The sequence below is a fragment of the Bombina bombina genome, chromosome 3 (assembly GCF_027579735.1).
Source record: "Bombina bombina isolate aBomBom1 chromosome 3, aBomBom1.pri, whole genome shotgun sequence".
In the NCBI taxonomy this organism is placed as follows: domain Eukaryota; kingdom Metazoa; phylum Chordata; class Amphibia; order Anura; family Bombinatoridae; genus Bombina; species Bombina bombina.
Window position 1 is genome coordinate 948,296,506 of NC_069501.1, and position 22,776 is coordinate 948,319,281.

Here is a 22,776-nt window from a genome sequence, read left to right on the forward strand (position 1 = left end):
GCTTACCAGATAAATTTCTTTCTTTCCTGGCAGGGAGAGTCCACGGCCTCGCCCGTAAGATTTTGTTTGGGCGGCTCCCTTTTTTTATACTTTCTTATGGCACCTTTATACCCTGATGTTTCTCCTACTTTTCCTTGTTCCCTCGGCTGAATGACTGGGAGGATAGGGGAAGTCGGAGCAATATTTAAGCCTTTGGCTGGGGTGTCTTTGCCTCCTGGTGGCCAGGTGTATTTCCCAACAGTAAGAAATTAAGTCGTAGGACTCTCCCTGCCAGGAAAGAAAGGAGATTATCTGTTAAGCATAAATTTTTGTTTCAACCCCTAGACTGGAACTTCTTAGAGTTGAATTCTCCTCCTGTATCAGTATATATGTTTCTTAAGTCTTACATTTTAATTACACCAAGTAGTTCAGTACTGTAGAGGATTTTTTCTTGTAAATTTAACAATATAAATATTTTTGGTCTTAGAATAAATTGAGTACTAGATTGTATAATTAAAATGTTCCAGTATGTAAAGTGTAGTACATATTGAACCCCAGAATTAAAATCATTTTTTTTATATCCTCTTTCATAAGCATAAACAAGGTAATGTTGCAGTCTCCAATTTAAAAATATACTGGTACATAAATGTTGAACTGTATTTTAAGAAAGACAACAGGTTTTTTTAATATTATTTTTCTACTTTATCTTTTTGTGATTGTAAATGCATTTAAGCACACATATTGGGATCTTATAATTCCCAGTGCAAAATATCAATACATTATGTATCACGTTTATTTGCCTTGGAAAATGTCAACATCTGCATATGCCTTCAAAAGTTCATTTTTATAATTACTTTTAACATATTGATGTTATTATGCTCAAGAGGGCCATATGTTCAAGTTATACAGTGGATTGTAGAAGTATTCACTCCATTAAGAATTTTGGACTATATTTTATGTCAGACTGGAAACCTCTAATTAGAATGTTTTGTACAAAACATATTATATAATTTAGTGCTGGAAAGAATTGTTTTTAATTAAGCTCAAATAAAACAAAAACTGGAACTTCCTGTTTACACAATAATTTAGTCTTTGCTGTGACACACTTGGTAACGTTGCTACAAGGACACCCTTTCACGATGTGTCATCTCATGCTCCCCTCCAGTTTTTACGCATTGCTTATTAAACTGCCATGCTTGTGCCATTTATATATTTCTTTGATTGTGCCTTTAGTGCTGCTACCTCGCTTCTAGTAGTGGTACCGGATATTGAAATGGTCACTGACTCCTCTAATTGTCTTTATAGTGTCTTTATTATTGGCCGCAAGTTTTCTTTCTTTATTTTCCCCATTCCCAATGTTATGATGGGGTTGATGAAACAATACCAGTATCTCAACACCTGGCTTCATGTCACAATATTTAGTTGATTTATTTGTTTGGCGAATAGTAGTACAAGTGCACCAATAAACAAACTTTATAGAAATGGTATTCTAGTTATCAAAGCATTATGTATTACAATCCACACAAGTTATTCAAGAGGACAACAGACAAAAGAATTGAAAACCATTGACAGATGACTGTGCGCAAAGCTGCTATGAAAGCACAACATGCCTTTGCTCTGCTTTCTGCTACTATACAGTAAATCCAAACTGCAGTTAAAGGGACAGTCAACACCAGAATTTTTGTTTCTTAAAAAGATGGATAATCCCTTTATTTCCTATTCACCAACACAGTTATAATACATGTTTTACCTCTGTAATCACCTTGTATCTATGCCTCTACAAACTACTCCCTTACTTTAGTTTTTTTGATAGACTTGCATTTTAGTCAATCAGTGCTGACTCCTACATAACTTCATGTGCGTGAGCACAATGTTATCTATATGACACACATGAACTAATGCCCTCTAGTGGTAAAAAACTGTCAAAATGCATTCAGATTACAGACAGCCTTCAAGGTCTAATAAATTAGCATATGAGCCTACCTAGGTTTAGCTTTCAACTAAGAATATAAAGTAAACAAAGCAAAATTGCTGATAAAGGTAAATTGGAAAGTTGTTTAAAATTACATGCCCTATCTGAATCATGAAAGTTTATTTTGGACTCGACTGTCACTTTAATGTTAATACATGCTAACGTACAGCTATATAAAGAATTCAAGTCTTCTGTTCAAATGGTTACAATCTATTGCAGTCTCAGTGCTGGCCCCACTTCTTTGACTGTTAGCCCTCCTATATATGGTTTCTAGTGATGCCACTAAACACATTTAAAAAAACAACAAAAAAAACTTTGATTAATCTGAGAGCGAGAGCAGGAGGATATGTACTTTTGTTGCCGCCATCTTTGTTCAAAAGTAACATAATGGGTTGATGTCATATATCAGATTAAACACAACTGATTGTGGAAGGACCCAGAATATGTTACACAGCATATTTAAGAAACTGATTTAAGAAGATAAACAACCTTTTAAATATCACCAATCATGGCTGAACTAAAAATAACCTAATGTTAAAGGTGCTACAGAGTTCCACATATAGGATAGGATAAAATACCCATATTTCATTAGTTAAGTGGATACTCTACAAAGCTGTGCTCTTTCAAAGAGTGGCACAAAGAAAGTCATTGCTGAAAACGTCCTCATTTGGATTTCACAATAAGGCACATGGAAGGCACAGAAAAACATTCTGACATCAAATAAGAGCAAAATCTAACTCGGTTGTAATAAAACAATGCTCAGATGTCATTAGGTGTAAATATTTATGCAATCCATTGTATGCATTCCCATAGCACAATAGGAAAATTAATCCTTTAATGAAGTCTGGCTATGAAATGTCAATTCTTGCAGGTCCCATCTACATCTGCTATGCTCTTTCCAACTAAGTGGCAATTGGGATATCAGGGGAATCGCTATGAGTAGAAGAGCTTTGTAAATAATGTAATGAACACAATCCTGGCATTTTATGACAATTTTCAACTAGAGTATGATAAAACACATTGTTGTTTTTATTCTCTAAATATGCAGATTTTCCATCCAAAGGGGATGAGAGTCCACGGCTTCATTCATTGCTGTTGGTAATTAAGAACCTGGCAACCAGGAGGAGGCAAAGACATCACAGCCAAAGGCTTAAATACCTCCCCCACTTCCCTCATCCCCCAGTCATTCTTTGCCTTTCGTCACAGGAGGACTGCAGACCAGTGCCAAAGATCGGAGTTGTCTCTTTTGGAGGGTAGTACTCTTCACATTGGGACTGGAGTTTTAAGTAGTCCTGTCAGCCTCTCATTGAGAGCCTGGGCGAAAGTTAGAGTCCGGAGATGCAGGGAGAGTCTTTCTGCGAAACCATCCCGACTCATATAATCAGCATTGACGAGTTTTGCTGCCTGCTTTTCACACTCAAGTCCATGTAAGGAGCGAAGCTACTAACCTGTCACACTTGAAGAGCAGTGTTCCTGTTCCACGGCGTAGATTCTGGTAAGATCGTTTAATTTTTTATTACATAATGATAACACGGAAGACAGGGTCACAGTGTGACACCTTTTATCTTTAAAGAATCAAGAGTTAATATTCCTGGAAAGGGGATTATTGAACAGGGGGGTTTATACATGATATTGTTTATTGTGTCATTGCTGTGTTATTTGCAAGATGAGACTCTGGCAATGTGTGGAACTTTCAGGTGACTTACGGGAGTATTGTGCGGCCCGTTTTTGACGCATTTTCTCTTTAGGCAGGGGCGGTCCTGCCAGGCATTCCATATGACCGGGTGTGGCTATCTCCCTTCCTCTGTTGATCAGCGGTGCAGGGGACGAAACGGTTTCTGTAGTCCGGGTCATAGCAGGTGGTGAGTGCCCCGGCCATTGGAGGTATAACGGTGCCAAATTATTAAGTTAATCTAGTCCATAATATCAGCGCAAGCTATGAGGACTCTGACGCGTTAGAAGGTTCTCCTTCTTTAACAAGGTCTCATTCCTGTGTTTATTGTGAGGAGGTTCTGGTAGAACAGCCTGCTCAACTATGTTCCACATGCTTTAATAAAGTTATGACATCTAAAAGTAAATGGATGTCTAGTACTACTGAGCCGTCCACCTATGAGGGTTCCCCGTCCCGTGAGGTGCGTACCCTGCATTCATCTCCAATTGCGCATGCAGCGCCCCAGGTTCCAACCATTACTCCTACGGGAGAGATTAGTTTGCCATCAGATTTTGCGGATCAACTGCAAACGGAAGTATAAAAAGTGATCCGTGCCTTGCCACGTCCTGCTAAGCGCAAGCGTAGGGTATATCATGGCGGCCTGGCACAGGGGTTGTCTATATGCCTATGGATATATCAGAGGTGTTATACGATGACGAGGCCCACTCTGACTCTTCGGAGGAGTCCCCTTCTGGGTTGGAGTCCGTGTCATCTAAACCTCTGACTGCAGATGAGCCTGACTTTAGGTTTAGGATGGAGAATTTGCGCTTTTTGCTGAAGCAAGTGCTTGCTACTCTGGAGGTTCCGGAACCAAAGCTTCCGGAGGAACCTGCGATTCCTAAGCTTGATAGGTATATGAGGACAGGGTGGTGCCTCAGGCCTTCCCGGTTCCTGTCAAGATGGCTAATATTATTAAGAATGAATTGGAGTGATTAGGTTCCTCCTTTTCCCCTTCTTCCTTTATGAAACTGTTCCCCGTTCCGGACTCTCAGCTTGAGCTGTGGGGTACCGTCCCTAAGGTGGATGGTGCAATCTCCACGCTCGCGAAGCGGACAACTATTCCCCTCGTGGATAGTTCATCCTTTTTAAAGAGCCCACGGATAAAAAGTTGGAAAACATGTTAAGGTAGATGTTTCAACACACAGGGCTTTTTTTTTTTCAGCCGGCAGCAGCTGCAGCCACGGTTGCCGGAGCTGTGACATATTAGTGTGAATCTCTGTGTGAAATAGTCAAGGGGGAGACTTCCATCGACGAGATACAGGATAAGATTAAGGCGTTGAAGGTCGCCAATTCTTTCATCTTTGATGCCAATATGCAAATTATTTGCCTGAATGCTAAGGTGTCAGGTTTTTCCGTTTTAGTGCGCAGGGCTCTGTGGCTTAAGTCTTGGTCTGCGGACATGACCTCCTAAGTCGAGGCTGTTGTCCCTGCCTTTTCAAGGAAAGATTCTGTTCGGTCCAGGATTGGATTTGATCATTTCCACGGTTACGGGAGGCAAGGGAGCTTTCCTAAAGCAGGATAAGAAGGCTAAGCCTAAAAGATCTACTTTTCATCCCTTTCGTGTGGACAAAGCCCAGTGCCAGCAGCCTGCCGCGAAAGTGGACCAGTCCAAGGGAACGTGGAAACCGGCTCATTCTTGGAACAAGTCTAAGCAGAGCAAGAAGCCAGTCATGAAGGGGTGGCCCCCGATTGGTCTCCGGACCAAGTAGGGGGCAAATTTATCTCTCTTCTCAGAAGCCTGGTTACAGGACGTTCAGGTCCCTTGGGTTCTGGAGGTTGTCGCCCAGGGTTACAGGATAGGGTTCAGATCCCATTCGCCCAGGGGCAGATTCCTCCTGTCAAGACCGGAAAAGAATGAGGACTTTCTAGTGTGTGTGAGGGATCTCTCCTCTCTCTGCGTTATCGTACCAGTACCCCAAGCAGAAAGGGATCTAGGGTACTATTCAAATATTTTTGTGGTTCCAAAGAAGGAGGGCACGTTCTGCCAGATTCTGGACCTAAAGTGTTTAAACAAGTTTCTGAGTGTTACATTGTTCAAAATGGAAACAATCAGATCTATTCTGCCCCTAGTTCAAGAGGGCCAGTTCATGACAACTATTGACTTGAAGGACGCTTGCCTTCATGTGCCAATTCACAGGGACCACTTCAAGTTCCTAAGATTTGTGTTTCTGGACCGACACTTCTAGTTTGTGGCCATCCCCTATGGTCTGGCGACGTCCTGAGAGTCTTCACAAAGGTTCTGTGGGCGCTACTTGCAGTGGCCAGAGCCAGAGGCATTGCTGTGGCGTCCTATCTGGATGACATCCTAGTCCAGGCGCCGTTGCTCAGTCTCGCAGAGGATCATTCGAGGGCTCTTCTTCTTTTGCTCCAATCTCATGGTTGAAAGATCAACTCAGGAAAGAGTTCCCTGGTTCCCAGCAACAGGGTGGAGTTCCTGGGCACGATCATAGAAGATATTTCTCACAGATTATCGACGCAGGAAGATTGCGTCCTTTTGTCTTGCCCTTCAGTCCTCCTCAAGCCCTTCGGTGGCTCAGTGTATGGAGGTGATCGGACTCATGGTTTCCAGCATAGACGTCATTCCATTCGCCAGGGTCCATCTCAGACCTCTTCAATTGTGCATGTTGAGACAGTGGAACGGCGATCATTCAGATCTATCACAGCAGATATCCATGGATGCTCTGACTCGGATCTCCCTCTCTTGGTGGATCCGTCCGGAGCAACTGTCCATGGGGACATCCTTCTTGAGACCGTCCTGGGAGATTGTGACCATGGACGCAAGTCTGGCAGGATAGGGAGCTGTTTGGGGTGCCAGGATGGCAGAAGGAAAATGGACCCGGGAGCTCCAAGCAGTCTACAATGCTCTGAAGGCATGGCCGCCTCTTGGGTCGTTCAGGTTCATCAGTAACCAGACCGACAACATTACCACGGTGGCTTATATCAACCATCAGGGGGGTACGAGGAGCTCCCTAGCCAAGTCCCACAGCTGCTCATTTTTAGCAATTCACATTCCAGGTGTGGACAACTGGGAAGCAGATTTTCTCAGCAGGCAATCCTTCCATGTGGGGGAATGGTCTCTCCACCCCAACGTATTTGCAGAAGTTTGTCTCAGGTGGGGCTCGCCGGAGATCTCATGGCGTCCAGACTCAAGCTACCCTGATACGGGTCGAGGTCCCGGGATCCCCAGGCAGAGTTGATAGATGCCTTTGCATTGTTTTGGGGTTCAGCCTAGCTTGTATTTTTCCAAAGTTACCACTTCTACCTCGTGTAGTGGCACGCATCAAACAGGAGCGAGCTTCGGCCATTCTGATTGCTTCATCGTGGCCGCGGAGGACGTGGTTTGCGGATCTGGTGGGGATGTCATCCTCTCCGCCATGGAGGTTACCCTGTTGCAGGGATCTGCTGGAACAGGGTCCTTTTTTAACATCAAAATCTCGATTCTCTGAGGCTGACTGGGTGGAGATTGAACTCCTAGTCTTGGCCAAGAGAGGCTTTTCTGAAGGTATGATTGATACGCTAATTCAGGCAAGGAAGCCAGTCACTCATCGCATCTACCATAAGGTGTGGAGGACTTACTTGTCCTGGTGTGAGAAGCATGGATATCCTTGGCATAAGGTGGAGGTATCCAGGATTCTGTCCTTTCTCCAGGAGGGTTTGGAGAAGGGTTTGCCGCCAGTTCCTTAAAGGGACAGATTTCGGCATTATCAGTCTTGTTGCATAGGAGACTCGCTTAGCTCCTTGACATACAATCTTTTGTTCAGGCTCTGTCTATAATCAGGCCTGTCTTTAGACAGTATGCTCCCCCATGGAGCTTTATCTTGGTCCTTAAGGTATTGCAGAGGGTTCCGTTTGAGCCTATGCATTCCATTGACATTAAGATTCTGTCCTGGAAGATTCTCTTCTTGTTGGCCATTGCATCGGCACGCAGAGTATCTGAACTGGCTGCCTTTCAATGTGAGCCTCCTTATCTGGTTTTTCATGCCACTAAGGCTGTGCTTCGCACTGGTTTGGGATTTCTTCCCAGAGTGGTGTCTAACTATAACATCAATCAGGAAATAGTTGTTCCTCCTTTGTGTCCTAATCCTCCTCCTTCTAAGGATGTGGTTCGTGTCTTAAAGTTCTATCTTGAGGCTACAAAGGATTTCCAAAAGTCTACATCTCTTTTTGTGGTGTATTCTGGGAAGCGCAAGGGGCAGAAAGCCTCTTCTACTACTTTGTCCTTTTGATTGAGAAGTTTGATTCGTTTGGTCTATGAGACAACGCAACATAAGCCTTCTTTAGAGGATCACGGCTCTCTTGGGCCTTCAAGAATGGGGCCTCTATGGAGCAAATTTGTAAGGTGGCTACCTGGTCCTCCTTACACACTTTTACAAAGTTTTACAAATTTGATGTTTTGCTTCTGCGGAAGCTGTTTTGCGGGGTTTTGCAGGCAGTGGTGGCCTCAGATTAGGGTCCGCCTTTTGCCCTCTCGGTTTCATTCAGTGTCCTCTATAGCTTGGGTATATGTTCCCAATAGTATTGAATGAAGCCGTGGACTCTCCTCCCCTTTAGATGGAAAACATAAATTATGCTTACTTGATAATTTAATTTCCATTGAGGGGAGGAGAGTCCACGGCTCCCGCCCGTATCTCCGGTGGGCGGACCTAAATTAAATTCTTCTTCTGGTACCATTTATACCCTGATATTTCTCCTACTGTTCCTTGTTCCCTCTGCAGAATGACTGGGGGAGGTATTTAAGCCTTTGGCTGGGGTGTCTTTGCCTCCTCCTGGTGGCCAGGTTCTTAATTCCTAACAGTAATGAATGAAGCAGTGGACTCTCCTCCCCTCAATGGAAATGAAATTATCAGGTAAGCATAATTTGTTTTTTTTATGTTAAATAGTAAAAACTATCAATGTAAATACACAAAATATAAACTATTTAGATAAAAGGTGGTGACTTATGTACACACAAGCCTTCACTTCGTTGTTGTCCTTAATCAACCCATAGAAATGGAAAACACAGTACTGTGCATAGGAAGTAGAGTATTTAGGAGCCCCATGCCACCTCATTATATAATGCCACCTTTATTTCCATAAGCAGTTTTATTCAAAACTTATCTACTCCTTCAGATGGCAGGTCCTTTGCAGATACCATTTAAGTTTTGAATAAAATCTAATTATTGTAACCAATAATTTTTATCTTAATGGTGGACAAAACAAAACACATTGACTTATAAGCAAGACATAAACCCCTGAACATTGTTGGGTAGGAGAGTGTAGCGGTAACAATAATAATAATATTTGTTTAATACATAAAAAAAACATTAATATACAAAAAAAAAACGCATTTATTTTTATTTTTTTAATACAAATAATTAAAAATCTGTTTCTAGTATTATATAAAAATATGAATAAGTATGGCACTGTGAGGCATTATGTAAACCAGTAGTATGACCAACCTGCAAATACCGGCGAGTGCTACCTCCTCATTACAATAAAAAAATTGTGAAATGAAAAATGTAGGCACCGAGTTAAGTGGTGCAGATCAACATCAAAATGAATAGGGTATTTCTCCTTTTTTTAATTTCACATTAAGTATTATATAAGCATATATGATTCTAATAATCAGCAAACTATTAACTATCTGTCAAATCCCTTTTACATATAGAGTGTGTATAGAGAGAGCAAGAAATAGTGTACAAATTACAACAGATAGTTAAAGACAAAAAGAAGCTTTACTTTACATTACCAAGAATGTAGTAGAATAATAGTTGTATGTGTTGCTATCTGTATTTAAAACAGTTGTTGATTCCATATGGAACAGACAAAATAATATATCAGCTGTTTGTGCCTTTAATAATATTACACTTTTTCTGCCATTTCTTTTCATGCTACATTATTCTCTAGGAAGGCTTAAACTCGCGAGTCGCGACCGCTCCAGTTGCTGTACTAAACTCTGAACTGGCTACACTGCATCACACAGAATTAAGTCCTTTTATATTTAAGCAGGTTTATTAAAAAATAATCTTTTAACCTGCAAGCATGTCTGTGGGAGCGCTGCCTAAGAGAGCATTTTAGTGTAAAGTGCTGGAGGTGATAGTGTCTTCCAGACTTTCAAAAAAGAACAAAACTGGACTGAAGGTTAAACTGATGCATCCTTGGCAGCCATATTTCAGTGTTTTTCTTATATAATCATAAAGTTCTGATGAGCCCCTGTTAACATCATACCTCCTTCACAGGTTCAAAATGCATAGCAGCAACAAAGTGCTACTAGAAGCAATAGCTATTACCCCTAGGCAGTTATAGTTTCTGGCAATAACATACATATAAGGTTGCTGTTTTGTACTTCAATTTACTTCAATTAGCACTAAATGATTTTATAGAACATAGCCAGTACTTGTAGAGAGAGTATACTGTATCACTGGTTTAGAAAAGTACAGGTTTACTGTACAGGATTGTATAACATTTTATTTTAAAAGAAGCTATGGTAAAACTTATTACTTTGATATATTGTTCAAGTCACCTAAAGAAAATTAGCATTTACATTACAGCCATGTAGTTTTATGATTTGTCCACAAGATGGCAACGTCATGTTTTATGTTGTCTACAGCAAATTTATCAACTGTAATTTACTCTACGTATTATGTTTCAAGTACTATTTTTTTTATATATTTTTAATTTTAGCCCTTCTGCGAGCAAATCCAAGATTCGGGCAGCACATCGGCAAATCATGATTTTAAATCATCCGGATAAAGGTAAAATTGTGTTTTTTGATCTCCAAAATACTAATATGTGGAAATGATTATAACCTCAGTGAACAAAACTAAACATTAAGCTTGAGTATTGTAAAAGACATGCATTTCTGCGTACAGAATGCTGCTCTGGAAATTATTTTATTTAAATTATATAGAATATATGCCATACAATGCAGTATGCGTTATTGCATATTCATATGTAAAATATAGTAGTGACGTAGTATTCTATAGAGCTAATGACTCATTATTTATTGTGAGGATTGAAGTCTGGGGGTAACAGCTAGAGGGCTATTTCCTTGGTCTGCCTGAAAGCACATTATGAAGGAATAAAGTGTCAACTTTCACCATCTCCAATATCTCTGGGGGGGGACTGTAAATATCTGCAGCAATATTTATCCAACCCAGTGTTCTCCTCAGGACCTGTTTAATGGCACTCCACCGGCTGATTTTACTTACCACCCAGCTAAAATATAAGCCAATATTAAGTGAAAATGAGATATTAATATTTTTTTATGTATGCACAAATTAAAATTAAATACATTTTATATGTGCATGGGTGCATTTCAAATTTAAGATTTTCTTCATAAATGGAATGAGTCCACAGCTGCCTTAATTACTTTTTGGGAATTCAGAAACTGGCCACCAGGAGGAGGCAAAGACACCCCAGCCAAAGGCTTAAATACCTCTCCCACTTCCCCATCCCCCAGTCATTCTTTGCCTTTCATCCCAAGAGGTTGGCAGAGAAGTGTCAGAAGTTTTTTCGATAGTCTCTTATGGAGGGTAGTACTCTTCGGCATGGGACTGGAGTTTTAAGTAGTCCTTTCAGCCTATCTGTGACAACATGAATGAAAGTTAGAAACCGGAGATGCAGGGAAAGTCTTCCTGAGAAACCATCTCGACTCAGATTAACAACTCCACAAGCAATCAGCGTTGACGAGTTTCGCTGCCTGCTTTCTTCTCTCAAGTCCATGGCAGAAACAACGCTACTATCTGTCATACTTGAAGGGCCATGTTCCTGTTCCATGGCGTAGATTTCGGTAAGATAGTTTCATTTTTTTTTTCCATCATGGATGTTTGGTAATAAATACAACAGTTTATACGAGGGGCTATAGCCTTGTGGGACTAACTTAAATACAGGGTTTCAGTGAGGCTCCTTTTGTATCTTGGAATCAAGGGTTAATATCTCCTAATGGGGTTTTTTAATCAGGTTTGTTATGTGATTCTGTCTGCTAATGTGTACTGTTACTTGGGCTCATGGTTAGTTCGGAACATAACGGCCTATTGCAAGTGACGCGGCCTTTACGGTCGGGCGTGCTTTTCCATGGACTGCACTGTACATCTTGTGACCGAGTGGTCACGTTTTGGGCTCTCCATTTCCGCATTCCTGACCGTGTGGCGACGGAGGAATTCTGTTTTAGCTGGTGTTTGATTCATAGGAGGTGGTGAGTGCCCCAGCCATTGGGGGTGTAAGGTGCAGTTTACATTTTTTTATTGGTCCAGTGTTTTATCAATATCCCAGTTATGGAGAATTCAGATTTTTTGGAGACAGATGTCTCTGATTCTGATTCTACTTCTTGCAAAGAATATGAATTGGCCCTGGTGATACATGTCCATCAGTTATGTTTCGAATGCCATTCTAGAGTGCTCCGTTCCTTGGGATTCTGCTTCCCACGAGGCATGTTCCCTACAACCAACTCTTACTATGCATGCAGGTAACCCAAACGCGACTTATCCTTCTCTAAAGGGGGGCCTGTTTCCTCCAGAGGTTATGACACGGTTCCGCATGGCCATATCCTTGGCACTGGCGCATTTACATCTTCCAGGAGTGTGTTTAAGATATTGTCCGTGTTCCGTTAACCAGGGCTCGTCAGGCGTGGGATCGCCTGGTCCAGTTCAGCCATCTGGGGGAGGTACTGTCACTGAGGCTTCAGGGGGTCATCCTTTGGGGTCAGGGTCTTTGTTTGCCCCGGCGGAGGTAAGTTATGCATTTCGCTATAGAAATATATCCTGCATCAGTGTCCGTTCTTCCTGAGCTATAACCTACGGGTTGCCTTATCTTTTGTTTTAATCTGGTTAGGATGGATTTTATTTGGTTTAAGATCATATTTGTTATAATATTTCCATTGGGAATTTTCTTCTCGGGATTTGATACTCGTGATTTTGTGATCGCACTGTTTACTTTCACAAAAGTTTGTTAATTTGGACATGTTTTAATCCTATGTTTGTCTGTTGTTATCGCTCCCACTTAGGGGGTGAATGTGTTGCCTTGTCAATTGGACCCTTGGTCTCAGGCTGGTCGTGACTGGACGCTGAATGGTTCCCACTATTATTTGTTTTGTTTTACAAGTTTTTAGCTAGCATTCCGAGAGGATTTGATGGTCCGTGGTTTGTCTAGGGGCATGGAGGCTCGTGTTCGGTCCTCATTAGCCTTTCAATCTAGTGGCCGGGACTCCGTTGAGATCCACTATAATATACTCTGTTGGTTCTGATTCGGGATCCAGGGTGTTTCCTTCCCGTTGTGGGTTAGAAGTTGAAAGTTTTTAGGTCCTTTATGCAGCCATTTCCTGGCGGTCTTGCCTTTCAAGGTTACTTGGGACTGTCCCTTTGGGGCTTATTCCCTCTGGAGGTCTCTTCCTTTGGGTCGAGGCTATTTGGACTTTGTCTGTTTTTTCTTGGCAGAAGTTGAGGCCAGGGAGTTCGTAGTCCATATCAGGGTCGATGAACAGTTGTCTCCTCCTTCCTAGCTTTCGCTTAGGGGATGTTCCCCCTGGATTCGGGATGCTCTGCATTCTTCTTTCTTGGGGTGGCCCTCCGGAAGGTTAATCTGAAGATTATGGAGACTAGTTGTTTGTCTACTCTCTCTTGTAATTCCTTAGCTTTGGACTTCATGAAGGTAGTTCTTGGGGCCTTTGGGCTCTAGGTGACTATGACTTAGCACCTTGTTAGTATGGAGTTGGCCTCCTGCTAGGGGCATTTGCTCTCTCTGGAGACGGCCAGCGCTAGTGGTCCGGTAGATGGCTTAGCCATCTAGCCACCAGAAGGAGTTTGAATGCAGCTGATCTTTCCCTCACTCTGCATGACAATTTGTTGATTCTGGTCCTGCCTTGGGGCAGGAGGAGCGGGGTCTTTTGGGCGCACAAGTTAGCGTGGTGGCTTCATACTCTGAGGGTTATGTATTCATGTCCCTCTCAAGCTCTTGTTCTCGGAGCAGGTGCCTTTTTATTTAGAAGGCAGCAGTCTGCTGCTCTGTGTCTGTTTTACCAGCTATTTGGAGAGTAGACTCACCATGTCGAGACTGTCAAAGACAGTTGTGCCAGGTCTTTTTAAGATTTTTTTTTTTTCACTTTTCTATACCCCACAGTCCTTGAGGGTTTTCCTTGGAAGTGCCTTATATTTAAAAGAGTGAAAGGGTTGGCCCAGCTGTAGTAGCCTGATGGTTAGCTTAGCTGCCTAGCAAGCAGAAGGTTGGCAGTTTAAGACCAGCTGCAGTGATTTGCACCTTGAATGTGTGCAGGCACACCTGAGCGCTCTTGATGTGGGTAATTTCCCATTTTCTTCTATTCCCTGGGGAGCTTGAGTTGGGGTTGTTTTGTTACCCCTGTCTATCAGACATACCTGTCACTTGGGCTAGTCGGGTGTTGGAGCAGGATTTGAGATCTGTTGCTCTGCAAATTTCGTCTTCGAGGTTTGATGAGCCTTCCTTGATGGGGCTCTGCTTCTTTTTCACGTTTAAGATTTTGTGGAAAGGACTGAGGGTGACAGCTGGTTAGCTGGATGCCTAGCAAGCTGTTGGTTAGGATTTGACCCTAACTTCTTCTGTTTCCACTTGCTTGCATATATTCGAATTTATAGATTCATTTTCGGATAACAGTAGCGTGCAGCTTTCTGACTTTCAGGGGTTGCCCTCCCTATCTGAGTTGCTGCACAAGGTTTGCGTTTTTTTGAATACTTGGATATTCTGAGCTGTCCTTACGGTTTCTGGGGTTTTCATCTCCAGTTACCTTCTACGGTGCGGATGCACTTTGGTTGGGGAAGATTTTTTTTTTTAATTTTTTGGATTCTGAGCATCTGGGGTTGGGCGTTGCCCCCCTTGTTCTACGAGACCGGTTGGGTCTCGGTTGGCTTGGCCTTTGGGGTCTTTCACCCTGCGTTCTTTGAGGCTCGTTTGGGCCCTATTTAAGGACCCTATTTAGGGTTCTCTGGAATCCTTTATGGATGTCTTCTCTGTGTCTTTCTCCTTTCGGGGCATTCGGCTGTTTGATCCCTTTCTCTAGTAAGGGTTTGTTGTTTGGAGACCGACTGGCGGTTGTTAGTGTCTCTTGGAGGCTGTTAGCTCAGTCGAATCTAGTTCCTGCGGTCTCTAGCAAGGCTTATGGTCTATCTGTGGATTTGTGTCCTTGGGCTTTTTCCTTTTTCAACATTTTTCTCGTCTTCGGACGAAGCTGGGGTTCCTAGTGTAAGGGTTTTAGGCCTGGTGTGCTCAGAATGGGCCGCCTTTTGTACCCTCCCATTTTAGCATTGTGTTCTCTATAGCTTGGGTATTGTTTTCCTAAAATTAATGAATGCAGCTGTGGACTCTTTCCGTTTATGAAGAAAAACATAAATTATGCTTACCTGATAATTTCCTTTTCTTCCGACGGAAAGAGCTCCCCACCCGTAATTTTTCTGAGGGCTTCGGTTATTTGAATTCTTCTGGTACCTTTTTTCATCCTATGCTTCTACTGTTCCTTGTTCCTCTGCAGAATGCCTGGGGGTTGGGGGGAAGTGGGAGAGGTATTTAAGCCTTTGGCCGATGGGGTGTCTTTGCCTCCTCCTGGTGGCCAGGTTCTGATTTCCCAAAAGTAATTAATGCAGCTGTGGACTCTTTCCGTATGAAGGAAAGAAGATTATCAGGTAAGCATAATTTGTTTTTTTGCTATATACTTTCATTAGCAAAAATACTTCTAGTAAAAATGATTACTGTTTTTCAGCAGCATATTTACACACATTCTGTGCTAGCTGATGATTGGTTCTTGCACACATTTGTCTCTTGTGATTGTCTGATTAGATGTGTTCAGCTAACTCTCAGTAGTGCATTGCTGCTCCTTCAGCAAAGGGCATCAAGAGAATCGAGCACATTTGATAATAGCAGTAAATTGGTAAGTTGTTTAAAATGCTATGTTCTATCTGAATCCTGAAAGAAAAAAATAGTTTCCAATCCATGTCCCTTTTAATAATGAAATGCACCCATGTACATTTCAGTTTTGACCTTTCTATCCGTTTAATTTGTGCTTTGAATTGCTTCGGAAACATTTATAAATAACAGAAATTATTGTAATATTGCAAAATATTACACTACCCCCACCAAGCTACTTCATATGCCACCTGGTTGGAGAACACTGCAACCAATATTTTCTTTGTGGGATTTTAAAGAAGAGGCACGTACACAGAAAGCAAAATGCATTGCTAAAAGGTCCCTCATTCTTCTTAATCTTATGTTAAAATATCAAAGCAAAATAAAACTAGTCCATAAATGCTTAGATTTAGGTAAAATTTATGTTTCTTTCCTAAGATATGGAGAGTCCACGACGTCATCAGTTACTAGTGGGAATATCACTCCTGGCCAGCAGGAGGAGGCAAAGAGCACCACAGCAAAGTTTTAAGTGTCACTCCCCTACCCATAATCCCCAGTCATTCACTTTGCCTCTGTCAATGGAGGAGGGGAAATTTTGGTGTCTGAAGAAAATTGTATTTCTTTTTGCTACAAGCAAGTTTTTTGGGTATAGCTGTAGTCCACGTCAATCTCTGCAGTAGAGTAGTGGTGGCTTTAAAGCAACTTGTGAGGTGGTCTTTGCTCGGTTTTCCTAACATATTTGCTGCCCATGGTATAGAAAGCCAGAGTAGGTTTACTCTGATCTTTCTTTTTCTACAGGTCTCTGTAAGGAGTATGTGTCCTTTCACTCCTTGTAAGCTGTCTTCCTGCCCGGACGGCAAGACTGCAGGTAAGTGCTTTTGTCTTTTAAGTTGGGAGACTTGAACTAAGAAGGGTTTTCCTGCAGCTTTTCTTGGGACTTATTTAAAGGGACAGTCAAGTCCAAAAAAACCTTTCATTTTTAAAATAGGGCATGTCATTTTAAACAACTTTCCAATTTACTTTTATCAACAATTTTACTTTGTTCTCTTGGTATTCTAGTTGAAAGCAAACCTAGGAAATCACATATGATCATTTCTAAGCCCTTGAAGGCCGCCCCTATTTTATTTACTTTTCACAGCAGGGGAGAGCAAGCTCATGTAGGCCATATAGATAGCATTGTGATCACGCTCATGGCTAGTGGCAGACACTGCACTAATTGGCTAAAATGCAAGTCAATAGATAATAACTAAAAGTCATGTGATTAGGGGCGGTCAGAAGATGCTTAGATACAAGTTAGTCACAGAAGTAAAAAGTGTATTAATATAACAGTGTTGGTTTTGCAAAACTGGGGAATGGGTAATAAAGGGATTATCTATCTTTTTAAACAACAAAAAATCTGGTGTTTACTGTCCCTTTAAATCCTTGAGAAGGATTTTAATTGGCAGTGGCAGGCACTTAATTATGTTTGAGACTTATGGGGTTAATTTCATTATATGTCGGAATCATCCCCAGAGGCTGTTGTTTAGTTTATTTTTAGCACTTTCAGTTCCTCTGTACTTTTTATTCCCTGAAGTTATGCTAGATTCCACTGTAGTACAGTGGTATGTAACCAGTTTGGGAGAGCTCTTTGAGAACTTCATTGCTTTCATGTATGGGCTCTCTGTCTTTTTGGCTATGAGGTACTCGGCTGTGAGAATGAAGCGCGTGGTTAGTTTTCTATGTACTTCTTTGCCGATCTGTGTCTCTGCCTCCTCCTTCGGCTGAGAGCAGAGTGGTGCCATTTTCAGCTGCCTCTGGGTCCGACAACGTGACCCCGCTTCCTTCTCTGGTTAAGAATGGAATGGCGTGATTTTCAGGAAGCGTACAAGTGAAACGTGACCGCGTCAGGGGGCCTCGTGTTTATTTTAACTGCACTCTGTTAATTTCAGACTATTTACTAATTTGATATTTTTATCTGTTGTAACATTTGGGACATATTGTGGGAAGGATTGGGAAGGGATATATTGCATATTTAGTGTAAAACAAGTGGCTTATCTACCCTAATATAGAGCAATACATGACACAGTTCCTAAATAGAGGCCCTTACATTTACCTAATATCGTTGATTTTTTTCCCCTCCTCCTCCTCATATGTGACTGACAACTTAAAATCATCAACATTTAAGTACTTTATACAAGTCATAGTTACAGAGTTGTGTTTAACTATTTTCCTGGTATGCTAGATACAACTTTTTACAACTATTTCTGCTGCCTTTTTAACTACAACTAGTAAAAGTTAAATTTTAAGTGGAAAACTGTCTTGTCCCTCCCTTTCATCCGTGTCCTATAGTTATAAGTAAGGATGAAATCCGTGGACTCATCGTATCTTGTTAAAGAAAAGGAAATATATGTTTACCTGATAAATTTGTTTCTTTTACGATACGATGAGTCCACGGCCCACCCTGTTTTTGTTTGACAGGTCTTTTATTTTGTTAAACTTCAGTCACCTCTGCACCTTGGCTTTTCCTTTCTTTTCCTTACTTCGGTCGAATGACTGGAGTGGGAGGGAAGGGAGGAGCTATATATCCCAGCGATATCCCATAAGTAAGGAGGAAATCCGTGGACTCATCGTATCGTAAAAGAAACAAATTTATCAGGTAAGCATCAATTTCCTTTTTTTGCCTTTTCCAGAAAAAATCTTGGATCACTTCCCTTTGTTTTGTTATCTAGTTAAGATGTCATCTCTTCCACCTTGGATGTTTCCTCTGAGGAAGGACTTTCTACAGGGTCCATTCCTTCATCCAAATCTAGTTTCTCTGAAGCTGACTGCTTGGAGATTGAATGCTTAGTTCTTTCTAAGCGTGGTTTTTCTGGGTTGGTCATTGTGACCATGATTCAGGCTCGCAAGCCTGTTACTGGAAGGATTTACCATGAGATATGGTGTAAATACCTTTAGTGGTGGGAATCCAAGGGCTACTATTCCAAGGATTTTGTCTTTTCTCCAGGAAGGTCAGGAGAAGGGATTGTCACTCAGTTCTCTGAAGGGTCAGATTTCTGCATTGTCTATTTTGTTACACAAGCGTCTGGCAGATGTGCCAAATGTTCAATCTTTTTGTCAGGCCCTGGTCAAGCTCTGGCCTGTGTTCAAGTCTGTTGCTCCTTTTTGGAGCCTTAACCTTGTTCTTAAAGTTTTGCAGCAGGCTCCGTTTAAGCCATTGCGTTCCATAGATATTATGTTGTTATCTTGAAAGGTTTTGTTTCTTATTGCTATCTCTTCTGCGCGGATAGTTTCAGAACTCTCGGCTTTGCAGTGTGATTCGCCTTACCTTATTTTTCATGCTGATAAGACGGTTCTTCGTATTACGTTGGGTTTTCTTCCTAAAGTGGTTTCAGATAGAAATATTAATTAGGAAATTGTTGTTCCTTCTCTATGTCCTGATCCTTCTCATAAGGATGGTTTGTTGCACAACTTGTATGTTGTGCGTGCTTTAAAATTCTACCTTCAGGCGACTAAGGATTTTCGCCAGTCCTTTGCCCTTTTTGTCTGTTTCTCTGGAAAGCTTAAAGGTCAGAAAGCTACTGCTACGTCTCTTTCTCTGGTTAAGAAGTATAATTCGTTTTGCTTATGAGACTGCTAGTCAGCAGCCTCCTGAGAGAATTACAGCTCATTCCATGAGGGCTGTCTCCCCCTTCTTGGGATTTCAAAAATGTAGCTTCTATGGAACAGATTTGCAAGTCTACAACTTGGTCCTCTCTGCATACTTATTCCAAGTTTTACAAATTTGATATTTTTGCCTCGGCTGAGGCTTCTTTTGGGAGAAAGCATTTTCAAGCGGTTGTGCCTTCTGTTTAGGTTTGCCTGTCTTGTTTTCCTTTCCTAGTTATCTGTGTCTTCTAGCTTGAGTATTGGTTTCCATTAGTAACTGATGGCGTTGTGGACTCTCCATATCTTAGTAAAGAAAATAAAATGTATGCTTACCTTATAAATTTTCTTTCTTTCCGGATATGGAGAGTCCACGACCCCACCCTTAATTTAAGACTGTTATTTCTTTCATGTAATTGGCAAGAGTCCATGAGCTAGTGACGTATGGGATATACAATCCTACCAGGAGGGGCAAAGTTTCCCAAACCTCAAAATGCCTATAAATACACCCCTCACCACACCCACAATTCAGTTTTTACAAACTTTGCCTCCTATGGAGGTGGTTAAGTAAGTTTGTGCTAAGATTTCTACGTTGACATTGCGCTTCTCAGCTTTTTTGAAGCCCGATTCCTCTCAGAGTACAGCGAATGTCAGAGGGACGTGAAGAGAGTATCATCTATTGAATGCGATGATTTTCCTAACGGGGGTCTATTGCATAGGTTCTCTGTTATCGTCATAGAGATTCATCTCCAACCTCCCTTTTCAGATCGACGATATATTCTCATATACCATTACCTCTACTGATAGCCAAACCAGTACTGAAACAGTTATCTGCTATATGTGGTTTGGTGTCTTTTTTGGTAGGTATGTTTTTTATTACTTAAGACACCCCAGCTATGGTCTGGCACTTTATGCATTTATATAAAGTTCTAAATATATGTATTGTACTTATATTTTCCATGGCTCAGGTAAATGTATTTCCTTGTGCAGACTATCAGTTTCATATTTTGGAAATAAACATATTAAGAAATATTTTTTTCTTACCTGGGGTTTAGTCTTTTTTTCAATTGACTACTTTTTTCTTACAAATTGCGGGCAGCATTAGGCCCGCGGATACGCCAAATGCTAGACTTTATTGCGTCATTCTTGGCGCGTGAATTTTTTGGCACGAAAAGTACGTCCGTTGACGCAAGTTCGTCATTTCCAGCGTTGTAGTTGACGTGGAAGCCTTACACACGGTTGCGTCGTTGGTGATGCAAGTGTGTCATTTCGGATATTGTTGGTGCCAAAAAAAATTTAACTTACGTTGTGCGTCATACTTGGTGCCAAATTTTTCATTAGTTTTATACCCCATTGCTGTTTGCCTCTTGCCTTTTTCTATGTCAGAGGGCTATGCTGTTTGCATTTTTTCCCATTCCTGAAACTGTCATATAAGGAAATTGATAATTTTGCTTTATATTTTGTTTTTTCTTTTACATTTTGCAAGATGTCTCAATCTGATCCTGCCTCAGAAGTATCTGTTGGAACGTTGCTGCCTGACATCGGTTCTACCAAAGCTAAGTGCATTTGTTGTAAAATTGTGGAAATTATATCTCTGAATGTCATTTGTAGTAGTTGTCATGATAAACTTTTACATGCAGAGAATGTATCCATCAGTAATAGTACGTTGCCAGTTGCAGTTCCTTCAACTTCTAATGTACATGATATACCTATGAATTTTAAAGAATTTGTTACTGATTCTTTACCAGCAATTTCTATAGAGTTTTGGGAAAAGATCCCCAAAGTTGATGGGGCTATTTCTACTCTTGCTAAACTTACCACTATTCCTATGGAAGATAGTACTTCTTTCTCTTGCAAGGTGTATCCAGTCCATGGATTCATCCTTACTTATGGGATATTCTCATTCCCTACAGGAAGTGGCAAAGAGAGCACACAGCAGAGCTGTCCATATAGCTCCCTCTCTGGCTCCGCCCCCCAGTCATTCTCTTTGCCGCTCTAACAAGTAGCATCTCCACGGGAGGGTAAAGTGAATGTGGTGTTAGATTTGTAGTTTTATATCTTCAATCAAAGGTTTGTTATTTTTAAATAGTACCGGTTTGTGCTATTTACTCTCTGGCAGAAATATGATGAAGAATTCTGCTGAGAGGAAAATGATTTTAGCATGTTGTAACTAAAATCTATTGCTGTTCCCACACAGGACTGAGGAGTACCAGAAAACTTCAGTTGGGGGGAACAGTTTGCAGGCTTAACTGCTTTGAGGTATGTTTCAGTCATATTTTTTCTAGTCAAGACAAGATAATGCTAGAAGACTGACAAGATTCCCCATGTGGGAAGGGTAAGCCATGTTCTGAGACTTAGTATAGAACTAGAGGCTTATTTAAGAGGGCTCAATAGACTGGTTATCACTTTTGACGGGCAATCGATTATTTTATTTAGCAAAATACTCTTTATTGACACTTTTTAAGCACTTTTTGTGTGTTTATTGGGGTTTTATTCCACATGGCATTATTTTTAGTCACCTAAATTGGGCTCTGAAGGCCCCACAGCTGTGGAGTGGGAGGGGCCTAATTTTGCGCCTCAGTTGCGCTGTTTATTCTGACAGATTTCCTTGCATGCTGCTTCACATGGGTCCAGAGACTGCTTGAGGACTTCAGGAGGCTTGATTTTCTCAAATCCAATCCTTAAGGGAAGGTAGGGCCACAGCAGGCTGCTGTGGCAAGGTGCTGTAGTTTATTAACCGGTTGTTTGCTTTAGGGGGCTCCGGTTTGGGCATTAAAGGGTTAATCAGGCTGAAACTTGCTGTGCAATCATATCGAAGCATTAGGCACATACTGTAAAAATTTCAAGAGATTTGGTTCATTTTTCACCGTTTTGTAAAATTGTGTGCGCTTTTATTTCTTAAAGGCACAGTACCATTTATTGCAAATTGTATTTTTTACTTGATAAAGCCTGCTTGTGTATAATACTAATCTGTTAAACATGTCTGACACTAAGGAAAAGCCTTGCTCTATGTATTCAGAAGTCATGGTGGAACCCCCACTCAAAATGTGTCCCAAGTGCACTAATGTGTCTATACACTTTAAAGATCATATTGTGTCACTTAAAAATATAGCCCTAGATGATTCTTTGACTGAAGATAATGAGGATAGTCCGCCTTCCTCTCCCCATGTGTCATCACCAGTTACGCCCGCTCAAGCGATACCTAGTACCTCTAGTGCATTAGCACCTATTACATTGCAACAACTGGCGGCAGTCATGGATAATTCCCTTGCGGCCTTTCTATCCAAACTGCCAGTTGTCCCTAAAAAGCGAGATAGCTCTGTTTTGAGAACAGATGAGGAGCAGTCGGAAGCTTTGGGAGGTTTATCTGATGTACCCTCACAACACTCTGAAGTAGGGGCGAGGGATGTAATGTCTGAGGGAGAAATTTCTGACTCAGGAAAAGTTTCTCAGCGGGCAGAATCAGATTCACTAGCATTTAAATTGGAACACCTCCGCGTACTGCTTAGGGAGGTCTTATCAACTCTGGATGATTGTGACCCTATGGTGGTCCCAGAGAAATTGTGTAAAATGGACAAATATCTAGAAGTCCCTGTATACACTGATGCGTTTCCGATCCCTAAGAGGGTGGCGGATATTGTTGCTA

At 41.5% G+C, this 22,776-nt stretch overlaps 1 protein-coding gene across 2 annotated transcripts in view; it reads left to right on the forward strand.

Moving 5' to 3' along the window:
- DNAJC15 (DnaJ heat shock protein family (Hsp40) member C15) overlaps nt 1-22,776 on the forward strand; it is a 156,188-nt gene that overhangs the window by 63,316 nt on the left and 70,096 nt on the right. For both annotated transcript variants that reach the window (XM_053707977.1, XM_053707976.1), the window contains exon 5: nt 10,326-10,396. In XM_053707977.1, coding sequence (XP_053563952.1) covers nt 10,326-10,396 — 71 coding nt within the window. The remainder of the gene's footprint in view (nt 1-10,325; nt 10,397-22,776) is intronic.